This window comes from Bactrocera dorsalis, chromosome 5 (assembly GCF_023373825.1).
Source record: "Bactrocera dorsalis isolate Fly_Bdor chromosome 5, ASM2337382v1, whole genome shotgun sequence".
Lineage (NCBI taxonomy): Eukaryota > Metazoa > Arthropoda > Insecta > Diptera > Tephritidae > Bactrocera > Bactrocera dorsalis.
Window position 1 is genome coordinate 189096 of NC_064307.1, and position 14306 is coordinate 203401.

Here is a 14306-nt window from a genome sequence, read left to right on the forward strand (position 1 = left end):
TTCGCGCAATGAAGCGTACATAAAAAAATAAATAGAATTCTTTAAGAAAAATAGCTCAACAATAACAAGAACTAACGGGTATTTAACTGCCTGCATTGTTTTTTGTTGTAATACAACCAAAACCAAATACAAACGCCATATATTCGTAATATCGAGTTCATCCAATTTCCAGCTTTCGTTATATAGAGTCATCAATGTATTGAAAAACAGCGTTCGTTATATTGAACATTCGTTATATCGGCGTTTGTTATACTGGAGCACCACTGTAAAGTACTAATTTATAAGCAAGTACATTTTCAAAATAATTTAATATATTTTTCCAAAAAATTAATGTGTAAGAGTCGTAGTTCATATTAAATTTATTTATTTAATTGGTATATAAAAATTATGTTACAATTATTGAAGTCTTAAAATGTGAAATCTTTTATTTCAAGAAATATATTTTTAGAAAAAAGTATATTTCTTATTTTTTTATTTTCCACATACATTTATTTCGAGAAGCAGCGTTTGTCGCTAGATGCCGCCCAGTCCGAAGCAGCAGAGAACATAGAAATATAGAGAAAGTTCATGCAGAGAATGTGATACACGTTCTCTTGTTCATCTATCTATCACAATCTATGTTCTTTACAAATAAACACAACAATTGTTCTTATATGAATAATCGATACGCATGCGTGCTAAGATTTTTACCTACAAGTTTTATTATAATATATTACCGCATTTCTATTTAAAAATAGTTTTCTGAATTGTAAAAGAGGATTATAGGCAAAAACTCTTATATTATAAAATAACCATTTAATAAATAAATTTTCAACATATTAGATATGTTTATTGAGCAAAGGATAATTATAAAATAGTGGAAAGCGCAACAATATAAATAAAAAATGATGTATATGTATTTTATTCAAAGATACATATTTTATCAATTTAAACTCCAAAATTCAAAAAATAGTGAGTATTATCGATGTTAGCCTTGCATAATAGAGAATTCATAAATGTTATTACTATTGTTGTTGTAAACATGTTTACACAATTTAATTACTTTGAACTTTCAAATTATAAATTTTGAATATAAATAACGTACACATATACCAAAACTTGAATCGTTATTTAATGTTCATATTACTAAAATAACAAAGTACAATACATTTTTGTAATAGAGCAGATTATGCAGCATTCGAAGATAGCTTGCCAAAGCATATTCATACATTTAATATTTGTTTTACTAGCTAAAAGCTTTATCGAAAAATAGCTCTTAATGACGCCATTTTGTTATAACTAGGTTTTTCGTTTCTCAGCCAAACGAAGCTTTAACTTTTAGTTCAGTTAACGCGAAGCAACTCCAGGTTAAAGTCAGATAATACGGAGAAATTATGAATAAACATGGTGATTTGCCAGTTGGTACACTGAAAATAAAATGTAAAATATAATGATAACATTCAGCAAAAGGAAGTAGCAAGTCCAATTTTGCTGGCTAGAGCAGATCAAAGAAAACTTAAAAATAAAATAATTTGCTTTAGCAAAACAGTGAACAAGTTTTTGGAACGCTGTAATATTTCAAGCATTGTATACTACAACGCTAATTTTGCCTTGTTATTCAACAGGTGGGACCCAGCACAAGTTTCATTTAAATGAATTAATTTACATCTATCTATATATATATACAGATAACGTGTGTTAGAGTTTGTGAATTTCAGTTTTCGTTTCAAACTATGTATAATAAGCTAAGCTTTCGCTTATTGTGCACTTACTACATATGTGAGCTTACAAAATACATCACCGAAACCTCAAACAAAAAGAATTGAAAATAACTAACTACACATTCAGATATATGTGCATATGTATAATGTAAAGTGTGCATCGAATTGCGAATATGAAAAACATGTTACATATCTAGCTCACCCATAAATGTATGTGCATTAAAAATTTGTCAAATATTTTAAATACTTTGCACACGTGTGTGTGAATTAAATAATATTATATACATATGAAAAAAACTAAAATGGGAAATGATTATGTATATCAACTAAGTACATAAATACATATGTATGTACTTATGTACATGCAACCCACTCTCTTGCAGTATATAAGACTTACATATATTATAAGTTCACTTTTAGATACAAAAAACAAGTTAGTGTTGCAGCTCTCTTACTACATTCCAATCAACGCGGGGTAAAGCGCTGGTTTAAGCAATAACTATAATTGTTGGTCACTATTAAATTCAACGATTAAAAGCTTCCAACTTATATATGCATGATTAATTATATTCGCTGGTTGTATAATTTATTTTTCGGTATTAAAACAAATAAATTTGTGAAGAAGCTATATTTTTATATTCAACTTCACATTCTACATTTTTTTAAATAATTGGTTATAAACACGGATCTGAAGATAAAAATCAGATGTGTGTGATGTGTAAATAAACACAAACCAAAGAAAATTTTGTGAGTGATGTGCCAAAAGATCCATCGGGTATTTGAGGTGTCCTAATTACGAACATGAATTTAAAAATTTGTTATCATGAGTAGCTATTTCGGTCATTTAAGTAAATGCTGGCGTTTTAACCCTTACGCCCCTCCACTGCAACATAAAAAATCTTAGTCGTTAGGAAATTCTTATTATTTTTCGGTTTTAGCAACACAAAATTAGCAAGAAACAGTCTCTGACATCACAGTCGGAAAATGACTGTAAAACATTGTAAATAAATCAAATCTTGATATTTTCAATGTAGTGAGTAAACTAAATTTGCCGCCATTTGCTCTAATATACATATGTACATACATGTACCAGAAAGACGTAAACAAATCGCAGATATCTATTTTTATAGTATGTATTGCAAGACGTTGCCACAGAGTATAATAGTTTTGTTCACCTAGCCGTTGTTTGTATCACCTAAAAGTAATCGAGATAGATAGATCTTGGTGACTGTCTGTCCGTCTGTCCCTCCCTCTGTGCAAGCTGTAACTTGAGGAAAGTTTGATATATCTTATAGGAACTTGGTACACGTGTTTCTTGCCACAAAAAATTATTAAATTCGGACCAAAACTTTCGAAACACTTTTCTTAAGCATCCTCTGGGATGGCCTCAGCTCCTTCTGCGAATTTTGCTTTATTTCATCGATCGACTGAAACCCCGTTTCACGGAGCGACAATTTCAGTTTGGGAAATAAGAAAAAATCACACGGAGCCAAATCTTGTGAATACGGTTAGCGATCGATGGTATTCATTGGGTTTTGGCCTTGAATTTGGTCACAATCGTACTCATTTTAGAACGTATAATTCCCAAAATATCCACCAAAATCATTCGAACGGCCTCCCGAGAGATGTCGAGCTCTCTTGCCATCTCTCTAACACTTCTCTGACCATTTTCAAGAGCCATATCCATCACTTTTTTAATAAAACTCTTCCAACATTCGCAATGATTCCGCACACGAAATTTGGGAAAATTACAAAAAGTTTTGTTTGTAAAAATCGCAGCGTACTACTGGGGTATACCGACTTAAACAGCTGTTGTAAACAAACTAGTTGACAGAACGGGCTGATATTTGGTAGAGTAATTAAGGGCAGTCCTACCAACTTAGCAAAATACATACATTTTTTGAAATATCGTTTACCCGGGGAATTTATTTACAATTACCGTTTTTTTGTCACAATGTAAATAGATAAAAGCGGTTCAATACTCCCTTATCTCTTATATAACTACTATTGAATTTTCAAACTTCCGGTTGGCTTTATGCCATATAAGTTCATCGACATGCATATATCGGTCAATTGTAACAAAAATTACTTAAAAACCCCATATATGTACTATATAAAGTTATTCTAACAATCCCAATGCTGAATATGTCGCGCAGTGTATGAGTTATAAATTTGTAAAATTGCTTGAAAATATTTTTTTGAATACATCTCAGCAATGCCAAAAGTTAGGTCTCTCTGGTCCTAAACCGTTTGCATTGGTCAAAATGTGTGATATTAAAAAAAAAAGTTGAAAAACTATCTTCATTATGTGGTTCAAAGCGTTCTTTAGTAAATAATACTATTTCCTCAAATTTATTAATTTCTTTTCAGATTTCGATGTATGATAAACTCTCGGCTATCACCATCAATAATTAATTTTGAAAGATAATCATTCTGACTCGATATTATCGCCGAAATGTGAAAGGTTAACGTTGCAGGTGCTCGAACCATCTTATTTTTACATTAAAAATAGATAGGAATAAACATTTCTAGAACAAAAAGCAGAAGTCTAATAAATGAACGTCGCTGATAAACTGTGATGATGTACAATCAAAAATGGGCACGTACAATTGAGCTGATAGTAGTAGTGCTTTTATTCACAGTTTTTAGCAGTAGCAATGGCAAAAACTTAGTTATCCCTCAGCTAGGTAAAAGCGATATATTTAATAGTGAATATGAACGCGTGCAACAAAAATCAATGCCAATGGAATTTGATGTTTCTGAAGCTGAACGCGGTAAAAAAATTAATCAGCGGTTGCAACCCCGCAGTGTTAAATATAAATATTTTGCCTTGGAAAGCGGGACAGATGTATCGATATCGTCAACAATAGTACCACTTCAAAATTCTACCGAACTGGATACCGACGAGAAAACTTCAGGAGATACGCTAAGTATGGTTGAAGGTTAGTGCTGATATGTAATCAAAATTTATTAGTTGTCTTTCGGCTTAATTTTCAATGACATTATTTTCTTTAAAAAAAGTCAAAACGATAGCCATAGAAAAGTTAAGTAAGGGCAGATGGAATGATATTCGCGTCGATGATAAATAAGTAAAATATGTATAAATGTATAAATGTATGATTAGTCCTTACCCCTCGGTTAGATGTCAACACACTTTTTCCTTCCTGTATATCATCCTTAAACCATCTTAATCTGAGAGCGAGAAGACCAAAAGTTTTCATTGACCCATCTTTTTTATGTTATTCTCCAGATAACAAATGTATATACGAGTATAAATGTACAGTGGATTGAATTGATTTAAGAAAAAAAAATGCATTTAATTTAAAAGTTGTTTTCAAAACAATTTGGTGACCAATTTATCTCTTCTATAACTCGATTAGTTTAAATAAGCAAAAAGTGCAATAACTGTTTAAAGTATAAAGTCATAGCGATAAGCCTTCTTCTGAGTTACATTTAGTATAATAGCTGCCTTCGATTCGCCATTTCATAGCTCTTTATCTTTGCGCGCTTTTCTTGTCACAAACATTAAACTCAAAAGCAACAAAAAACCTTATTAACTTATTAAAGTGGTATACCCACTATCTTCAATGCTATTAATCTTTGTTTTGCGAATTTTAAAAGTTCAAAGTAACCGCAATGCCTGGCGATGCATCTGCCAATGCGATTTTCTGTTGTGATATTATAAACGCCTTGCTGGCTCCATATGGTGTGTGTCAACGTTGATCATTAACAACAATCCGTGTAATCCATATTCGATACGTGTTTGGAAGCAAATGATAGGCTAATCAAGCGAATTCAAAAATTTCAACAGAATATTTGACTACTTACTCAGGATCGGTAACAATGTCGTTCGATTTGAACATTTTCTCATTGCCAGGCAATTACTGTTGTATTTGAAAGGGTAAATATCGATATTTTTTGCAGCTAAAATAGCTTGTTCGCTCGTGATTATTATAAATCAAAAACAATTATGTGAAGCTATAAAGCATTAAATTTGCACTAATTACAACCCAATATAATATTTCAGTACACATATGATTTTTATAATAGAAAGATGCGAAGTTTTAATTGTTATTCTAATTTCTAACAAAATTCGAAACTTTAAAATTATATGTTGACCCATGCAAATTATTTCTCTACTCCATTTTTCATTTTATTCAGACTTCACTCGACCTTATCAGTGTGTTGCACCTTAGCTAAATGTTAAATAACATTCTCTATAATAATGCATTAATTAATACTGCCTACATTAGGGCGGAGGGAAGTGATTGGACCTCCTCGGCAAAAGAGTCTCTGGAGGTACTAATTACAACGCACTTCCCCGGGAGTCAGCAAACACGTTCAACGAGGGTTCAACCAGAACCACCGCATTCAACTATCTTACATCGTAAGAAGTTGGAAAAGAAGTAAAGTTGTGTTCCTTCCAAAACCAGGCAGAAGAACACACGAGAATGCCAAGGATTTTAAACCTACAAGCCTTACCTCCTTTATGCTGAAGGTGCTAAAAAGGCTAATAGATTTACATGTAAGAACAATAATGGCGGATAAGTTATCGAAGTGCCAACATGCGTACATAAAGGGCCGATCAACCGAAACTGCCCTTCACGAGGTGACAAGTGTAATTGAAAAATTACTACACCACAAACAATACACCATGGCTGCTTTTCTAGACATAGAGGGCGCCTTCAATAACATAGAAGTAAATGCTATAATTAATTCTCTGGCACATGGTGGCATAGATGACACTGTGTGCAGATGGATACTATCGATGCTTGAGAATAGGAAGATTATAGCTTCAAACGGCACTGCAACACAAAAAAGTTATGTGAGTAGAGGGACGCCTGAAGGAGGGCGCTTCTATGGGTTGTAGCGCTGCACTAAATACTCGTACTACTCCAACTAAACGGTGGAGGAGTGAAAGCAGTAGCATATGCAGACGATATAGTGTTGTTGGTATCAGGCATGTTTTCTTCAACAGTCAGCGAGATTATGGAAAGAGCACTTCGAAGGTTAAACCTATGGGCTAAGAACAATGGACTAGGTGTTAACCCGAACAAAACAGAACTGATGCTATTCACAAACAGAACCAAAATCCCTCAGTTTCAACTTCCGGTACTAAACGGTACAACACTCACTCTATCCCCCACAGCAAATTACTTGGGGGATAGGACAAACTGTCCTGGAAAATAAATATAGAAAAAAGAATAAATAAAGCATACATGGCCTACTATACTTGTAAGAGAATCGTCAGCAAGAATTGGGGCCTCAAACCAACTATAATCATGTGGATGTATACGGCTGTCATAAGACCTATACTTACATATGGAGCTTTGGTATGGTGGCCAGCGCTAAATAAACAATACAACATTAGAAAATTAAATCCGCAGCATTTGCGGAGAATTGGGTGGTTGGAATCAGCAGAACTACGGACATAGTCCAATCCTAAACAAGCTCACCATTAATAAATCAGACTACATTCTCCCAAAGCTGGATTTCAATAGACACTTCCAGGTGAGGATACCATCTAGATGAGAATGGAGAAGAGGTTCAATAGGACAGGAGGATAACATTTCAGTCTATACCGACGGGTCCAAAATGGACTGCGGAGTAGGCACGGGGTATTCTCCGCTGATCTAGGCATACGAATATACATAAAGCAACTATATTTACGGATAGCCAGGCGGCGCTCCTGGCTTTGAAAGCACTAAGCTCAATAAAGGACAAGCTCCAACTAGACTTGATCTGGGTTCTCGGTCACAGGAACATTTTCGGTAACGAAAAAGCAGACGAGTTAACAAAGGCAGGAGCTTTCCTCAACGAATCCGAGGCGGAGCTAATACCAAGCCCGCTAGGATCGATCAAAGGAGAGATCAATAGACAATTTCAACAAGTTGCAAATAACATTACAAAATGCATCATAACTAAACAATTATAGCCAACATATGACAGAAAAAGAACTAACGACTTATTAAATAGGTCAAGAAAAAGTATCTACAGAGCAACAGCTACCACTACAGGGCACTGGCCATTTGAGGAACATGCGTCCAAAATGAGTATGCCCTACACCGACATCTGCCGAGGCTGCGGAGTAGCAGGGAACAAGGAAACAATTTTCCACTTTTCCTGCGAATGCCCAGTTCTAGCATAGATCCGACACAAAACACTTGGAATCCATTAAGCACCAAACCTTGAATGGATTTCTACTAAAAGCATATCAGACATAAATAGTTTCATCGAAACCTTTAAATGGTTTGAGAGAGAAGGTGAAACGTAATAGCAGATACAGGAGGTTCTACGAATAGTGTATCAAAACGGCGCAACAGGGCTGCACTCCTACCTACCTACCTGTAATAATGAAATTTTGTTTGAATTTATGCTCGTAAGTCGGTTAAAAGTGAACATTTACTGATTTTTTTTTTACAAACCAACTTCATCGGATTCTCTTCAAAGTGGTTCAGGCCGTTTTTCATTTCATGCAACGGTTTAGTCAGCTATAGCGAACAGACAAAAACCCAACTTATTTTTATACATAAGATAATGTGTTTATTAATTTTATAAACATTTTCTTAACTTTTATTTCCTTCGATAGCTCTCTCGGAAACGTCGAGTATCACTCCAACAACGCATCGACCAGTACGACTTTCTGTTTCGTCAAATATATCCTCACAGGAGAGGGAGCGGAGACTGATGATGGTTCTGGCTGCCCGTCGTAATGCATTACCTCGTGTGAGTGTCCGAACACGCCTTGGCACCACCGGACGATCCTCACTCTTAGAGACAACATCTAAAGCACCAAGTGATGTACGATCAGATTGTTTAAAAAACTGTACAAAGAACTTTACGCGTCGTACGACTGCTAGTTGTATGCGAAAGTGCTCTAATTTAACACGTACAATGAATGGTACGGTTATCATTCACGAATCATCTCTAACCGGTTCAGCTACGCTGACCTCCGATCGAGACAACAACGAGATACTCTTTACGGACGAATCTTCCCATGGACTATTTATTGTTGCAAAGGGACAAAATGATACATCAAATCATATACAAGATGTTATGAAAAATGTGAAAGTGCGGCCTAAAAATAAGGATTTATCATCAGTAACCATTACTTCCAGTTCCATTGAGGAAGATGATATCCAACCGTACTTGTACTTCGGTGAAAAACTTCCACCTATTAAGCCCGATACATTGACTATTACTTCCGTTAGCGAGGGACTTCCCAGGCTATTGGAGATTTCTGCAAATAAATTAGGTCCTACTACTCCTACCTCACGCGTCTCTTCATCAACTTTAACCGCTGTTGAGCGCAGCCGATCAAGATATAAATATAGAGATCGAGGATACAACTATTCTAGACGTTCGCCTCCGCATGCGAGTGCAATAACTTCCGTGGAAACTAAGAGTGGACTTTCTTTTAACAACGAAAGTATAGCATCTTTCATCAATGAAAATAAAGAACAGAATATGGACCAAAGAGTTGTTTTACAATTAACAAAACTACCATCTGTTACATCTACAGTTGTTTCTTCTACACCATTATTAATAACGGTTTCCGACGAGAGTAATGAAACTTCTGGGCCTATTCAGACCACCACAGAATTCACTAAAAACTTTGTGTCTGATTCACCCATTATTTTGTACCCTACAACGCTTCGCGTTCATTCAACCAACGCTACAATGAAAACATTTGTCAGAAATACAACTGTACCAAATGACTCAATCATAAAAATCACCTCTTCTGCGTTCAGAAAATTATCACCAGTTTCACCTACTGTTCGACCAAGAACAGTTGATGAAGAGGGGATTAGAAACCCTGATTTTCTGAACCAAAAAGTAACACAAGAAATTAATAGTCACGAAACTGTAAAACCAACTACAAATAATACAAATTCAAGGGCCATTGTTAAAGAGGACATTGAGAAACTTCGAGCTCTAGGCCCAAGTCTCACTCAAGAAATAAAAAATGATGAAAACATAGTTATATTTCTTAACCAGTCTTCTCGAGATCGATCAAATGGGGAAATAGAAATCATCGACAAACCAGGTGCAATATTACACCCGACTTTGAAATCGAGACACTCCTATGAGAATCCAATCACTGAAACACCATCTGTGCCGTTAGAGTCATCTTCTCCCAATTCAAATGAAGATATTGAACCCTCTCTTGTAGGTGTTATAGAAACAGCCCCAATGAAAAAACAGACTCAGCTTGAGCAAACGAATATAAATAGAGGAGATATTAAGTATACTTTCGTCGCCAATGATAGAGAAGTATCTTTAGATATGCGGCGCGTTAATATTGCCACCATGGTGCTGGCTGGAATCGGAATAATACCTCTTTGTGCACTTACCCTTTACCTTGTGCGATCATACATATTTCGTCGCACCGTTAAAATTGAGGAAGATTTCGATGTATGCATTGGTGACCAACAGCCTATTAGTCCTGTAAAGAAACTTGATTCGAAGTTTCAAAACAAAGGCGAAAAGGAAAACTATGAAATCGACCATCACCGATCCGATCTTCCGAAAGCAATTAACAAAGTTACCTCTCGGAAAACAAATGAGGACATGCGATATGATGAACAATGCTCAGTGACTAGTGAGCAAGAATTTGATCGTAGCAATATTCGCCTGAAGAGTCTACTAGGTGAGGGTAACTTTGGTCAAGTGTGGAAAGCTGAGGCAGATAATCTTAGCGGCCATTTTGGAGCTACACGTATTGTTGCCGTTAAAACGATCCGGAAATTCAGTCCTCAATCCAGTTTGAAAGAAGAAGCAGACATTATGCGAAAACTGGGTTCACATCAAAACGTTGTGACTCTGCTTGGCGTCTGCTTAGAAATTGGTTAGTGTCGTTAAAGGTCTCCCTTTTATATACCAATATATTTGTAAATATTCGACCATGAGCCACGAATTGACATGAAGTAGTGGTATATGAAAGTTACAATGACTACTTTTTACTAATTAAATATTTATTTTAGAGCCACACATGCTAATTATGGAGTATGCAATGCGTGGACGATTGTTGTCATTACTGCGCGCTGCGCGTAGTGCTGTAAATATTTTACCAGCCTCAGTGCCTGGTGGTCGCAGTTCCACACCTCTGTCGCCACGGACGCTAGGTGGATTTGCATTAGACATTGCTTGTGGAATGGAGTACATTGCTGAAAAGAGGGTAAATAAAGTTACAATACATACTTGTATTTTTAACAGAAGATATGATCTTACATATACTGAATTTATCCTTTAACCTTCATTAAAGATTGTACATCGTGATCTTGCCGCACGCAACGTCCTTCTGGATCATAATGGTGTTTGTAAAATTTGTGATTTTGGAATGTCAATTGATTTAGAAGGTGAATGTAAGCAGCAAGAGGTTGACCTAAAGAGTGCTAACAAAATAATAAGTAGCAATACGAAGAGGAAATTAGATTTCGGCAGCCGTTTCATAATAAACCATTGGAACAATAACTTCAATACAAACCAAATCCCAACAAAAGATGCTATTGAAAAAAGAACCCATTCTCATGATCACAGTCATGGACATGCTCATGATTCGATTAATCGTAGGCCTGCATTACCAATACGATGGATGGCACCAGAAGCGTTACAATATCATATTTTTACGCATGAGACTGATGTATGGGCTTTTGGCATAGTATTGTGGGAAATATCTACATTGGGTAAGAGATTCATAGAAAAGGTTACTAGTTACTATTTATAATACATATACATAATGAAAACATTTATGCATTCTTTTAGGATCTACACCATATGCCAATCTAACAGGACGCGAAGTTATCCGACGAGTTCCAAATGGTCTTAGGCCAGAGCTGCCAAAGGAATCGCGTTTAGAATTTTACAATTTAATGACTCGATGTTGGCATAAGGATTCCCATTTACGACCTTCGTTTTCATATGCGAGACAGGAAATATCTCGTTCCCTCCACAAATGGGATGAGGATGACTCGGCAGAATCGGACTATATGGATGTTAGCGGATTTAGTGAAGATCTGGAACATGGCATGGTTTATTTCAATCAACGAATATCCGAGTTTGAATGCGAAATATGACCATAACTGAAACCTACCACTTTTAATATATAATATTTTCCAATAATTCCAAGAGTGTTTTTGGCTTACAATATTATGTTAATAACTTTACAGTAAACTTAATCCAAATTATCTCCTGATATCAACAAGTGCTAGCAGCAGTATTATTTACATTATATCCATTTACAGGAATTTACAAGTGGAATTGATACATACATATGTATATAGGAACATAGTATATATATATTATAATATAGTTTAATTTTATCAATGTAAAAATGTATACTTAAGAACTTAACAAACCCCACACAATGTACATATTAAGATTTTAAATTGTTATTTACAAATAAACGATAGTCGTAATCTCAAAAACATTTAATTGTATATAAGCACACATGCATAAGCTAAGATCATTTAATTAGATTTTCTTCTAGTCTCTAGAAAATTATGATTTGTTTAGAATATTATAACTAATAATAAAGATAATATGCTGCAGAGGTATCTTTAATACCTTCTTTCCCATGAATGAAATATATAATACTAAACAGAATAACCTAACATCCAAGAGTATTAACCTTTCTAATAAATTGAAATGTAATATTAATAAAAAATAAACAGAAAAATCCGTAGTTTTTTTTATACAAAATTTTGTTAAAATAATCTCAATTTTGAACGTTTTTACCTTATGTTACTAAATGACCAGTACTGATTAAAGTATAATACCTTTTCGAACACAAGCAAAGCTCCATAATAATGACCACATTTTTATGAAAGATTTAAATCGGATTCATTATGTTATAGAGGACGCCGTTCACGCTTCGCTGTGGATGTGGTATACATTAATTATTAATTATTGAATACAGTAAAATTGTATTTATGAATATAAACGAAAACGCTATTCCCGGTGTAACATTAACCCCGTGGATTACTTCTAAATTTCATGGAGCACAAATAAACATAATATACTTGTATATTACCACATATTGATTTTTTTTTTATTAATTTTATATATTGAAAGAAGTTATTAATTTTCAAAGTTGTTAATTGATAATACTTATGATAATAAAAGAGCGTAGATCATTCTTATTTTTTAACAATAATGTTAATAGTTTTTTAATTATAAACACTTTCAAATTCATATTAAATCGGCAAGAGGTAAGAAGACTATTTCTCCATTAAAATTTCCAGTAAAAATGGTTGCTACAATAATATTTCCAGCAATCTTTTTGATTACCAAATGTGGGCCATTGTATAATTGAGTTGAATTGAAATTACACTGAATAATAATGATTGAATAATTCTCAACCGATGATTATATGGTATGATGTCATTCCGGGATATATCTATCTATCGAATGATTTAAAATACACTCATTTACTTGACGACAACTGTTAATTGTTAATTAATTTCTTCAATTTCTACATAATGTAGTTTTGTTTTGGCATTCCCAATATATAGAAATTGTAACGGGTCAATAAAAGCGCTACAAAATTTTTTTTAAATGAAACAATATCAATGAAATTCTTTATTCCTTTTCCATGGCCACCACGGGCACGCTTGCAGAAGTCCAGACGCTGAACCCAATATTTTCAACAGTTTTCAAGCATAAATTGACCGATACTGCTGCAGTGTAATCCATGTGTACGCAATTTATTGTACTTTTACAGTTGCTATGTGTTGTTATAATAATTATTATTTTTTTTAGTAAAAAAAAATATTTAAATAATTCTTACAAACATACTGTAAATGCTTATAATTTGAAATATAATTTTTGTATTTATGAATTGTATTGAATTTTAACATAATAGTCTAACTAACATGACTTAGTGTTACATATATATACATATATACAATGTTTATATGTATAATATAAAAATATTTTAGCTATCATTGTAAAACACCAGTGTAAAACGAGAATAGGAGAAATGATTAAATAACATAAATATTCGCAATTAAGTAAATGAGATGGGCAAGAAAAAATATAATTTATTGTACTTTTACAGTTGCTATGTGTTGTTATAATAATTATTATTTTTTTTAGTAAAAAAAAATATTTAAATAATTCTTACAAACATACTGTAAATGCTTATAATTTGAAATATAATTTTTGTATTTATGAATTGTATTGAATTTTAACATAATAGTCTAACTAACATGACTTAGTGTTACATATATATACATATATACAATGTTTATATGTATAATATAAAAATATTTTAGCTATCATTGTAAAACACCAGTGTAAAACGAGAATAGGAGAAATGATTAAATAACATAAATATTCGCAATTAAGTAAATGAGATGGGCAAGAAAAAATATGTTGCAACCGCTTTATATTCTAAAAATAACGCTCTTTGTTTAAAATTACCACCCACGGTGATCCAATGTTTCACTATGTGGCGTAGCAACGTATCTAGATTTTAAAAGCATTCAGTTTACTTATAATTTTAATGAATAAAAGTAGTAATTTTTCAAATATGTCATATGGTGTACTCATTGCCAACATATTCTTGATATATACTCTTTCGTACATAATGCATGATTTTATGAC

General features: G+C 33.7%; 1 protein-coding gene and 1 long non-coding RNA gene across 7 annotated transcripts; one reads left to right on the forward strand and one right to left on the reverse strand.

Moving 5' to 3' along the window:
- Positions 1-347: 347 nt before the first annotated feature.
- On the reverse strand, positions 348-3509 carry LOC125778687 (uncharacterized). Of its 4 annotated transcripts, none has more exons than XR_007422869.1 (3): positions 3485-3509; positions 2098-2388; positions 348-1406 (listed from the first exon to the last, which is right to left on the reverse strand). It is a non-coding gene; the product is annotated as an uncharacterized LOC125778687 (long non-coding RNA). The 4 variants fall into 4 exon arrangements; XR_007422866.1 differs by having other exon boundaries at positions 3366-3506; XR_007422868.1 differs by lacking the exon at positions 3485-3509 and adding an exon at positions 3298-3456.
- On the forward strand, positions 1319-14233 carry LOC105232785 (uncharacterized). Of its 3 annotated transcripts, none has more exons than XM_049457698.1 (6): positions 1319-1419; positions 4071-4642; positions 8290-10548; positions 10685-10878; positions 10966-11386; positions 11466-14233. In XM_049457698.1, the coding sequence occupies exons 2-6, from the start codon at positions 4279-4281 to the stop codon at positions 11774-11776; spliced, it is 3549 nt and encodes a 1182-aa protein (XP_049313655.1). In that variant the 5' UTR covers positions 1319-1419; positions 4071-4278; the 3' UTR covers positions 11777-14233. The 3 variants fall into 3 exon arrangements, with proteins under 3 accessions (XP_049313655.1, XP_011212917.2, XP_019848128.2); XM_011214615.4 differs by having other exon boundaries at positions 1327-1604; XM_019992569.3 differs by having other exon boundaries at positions 1327-1604; positions 10966-11406; positions 11466-11707.
- The last annotated feature ends 73 nt before the right edge of the window (positions 14234-14306 follow it).

What these genes read in the sequence shown, in the direction of transcription:
- LOC105232785 (XM_049457698.1), top strand. Translation starts at nt 4,279, where the DNA reads ATGATGTACAATCAAAAATGGGCACGTACAATTGAGCTGATAGTAGTA. An exon ending in TACGCTAAGTATGGTTGAAG is followed by an intron (nt 4,643 to 8,289) that starts GTTAGTGCTGAT and finishes TTCCTTCGATAG; the next exon opens with CTCTCTCGGAAACGTCGAGT. An exon ending in TGGCGTCTGCTTAGAAATTG is followed by an intron (nt 10,549 to 10,684) that starts GTTAGTGTCGTT and finishes TATTTATTTTAG; the next exon opens with AGCCACACATGCTAATTATG.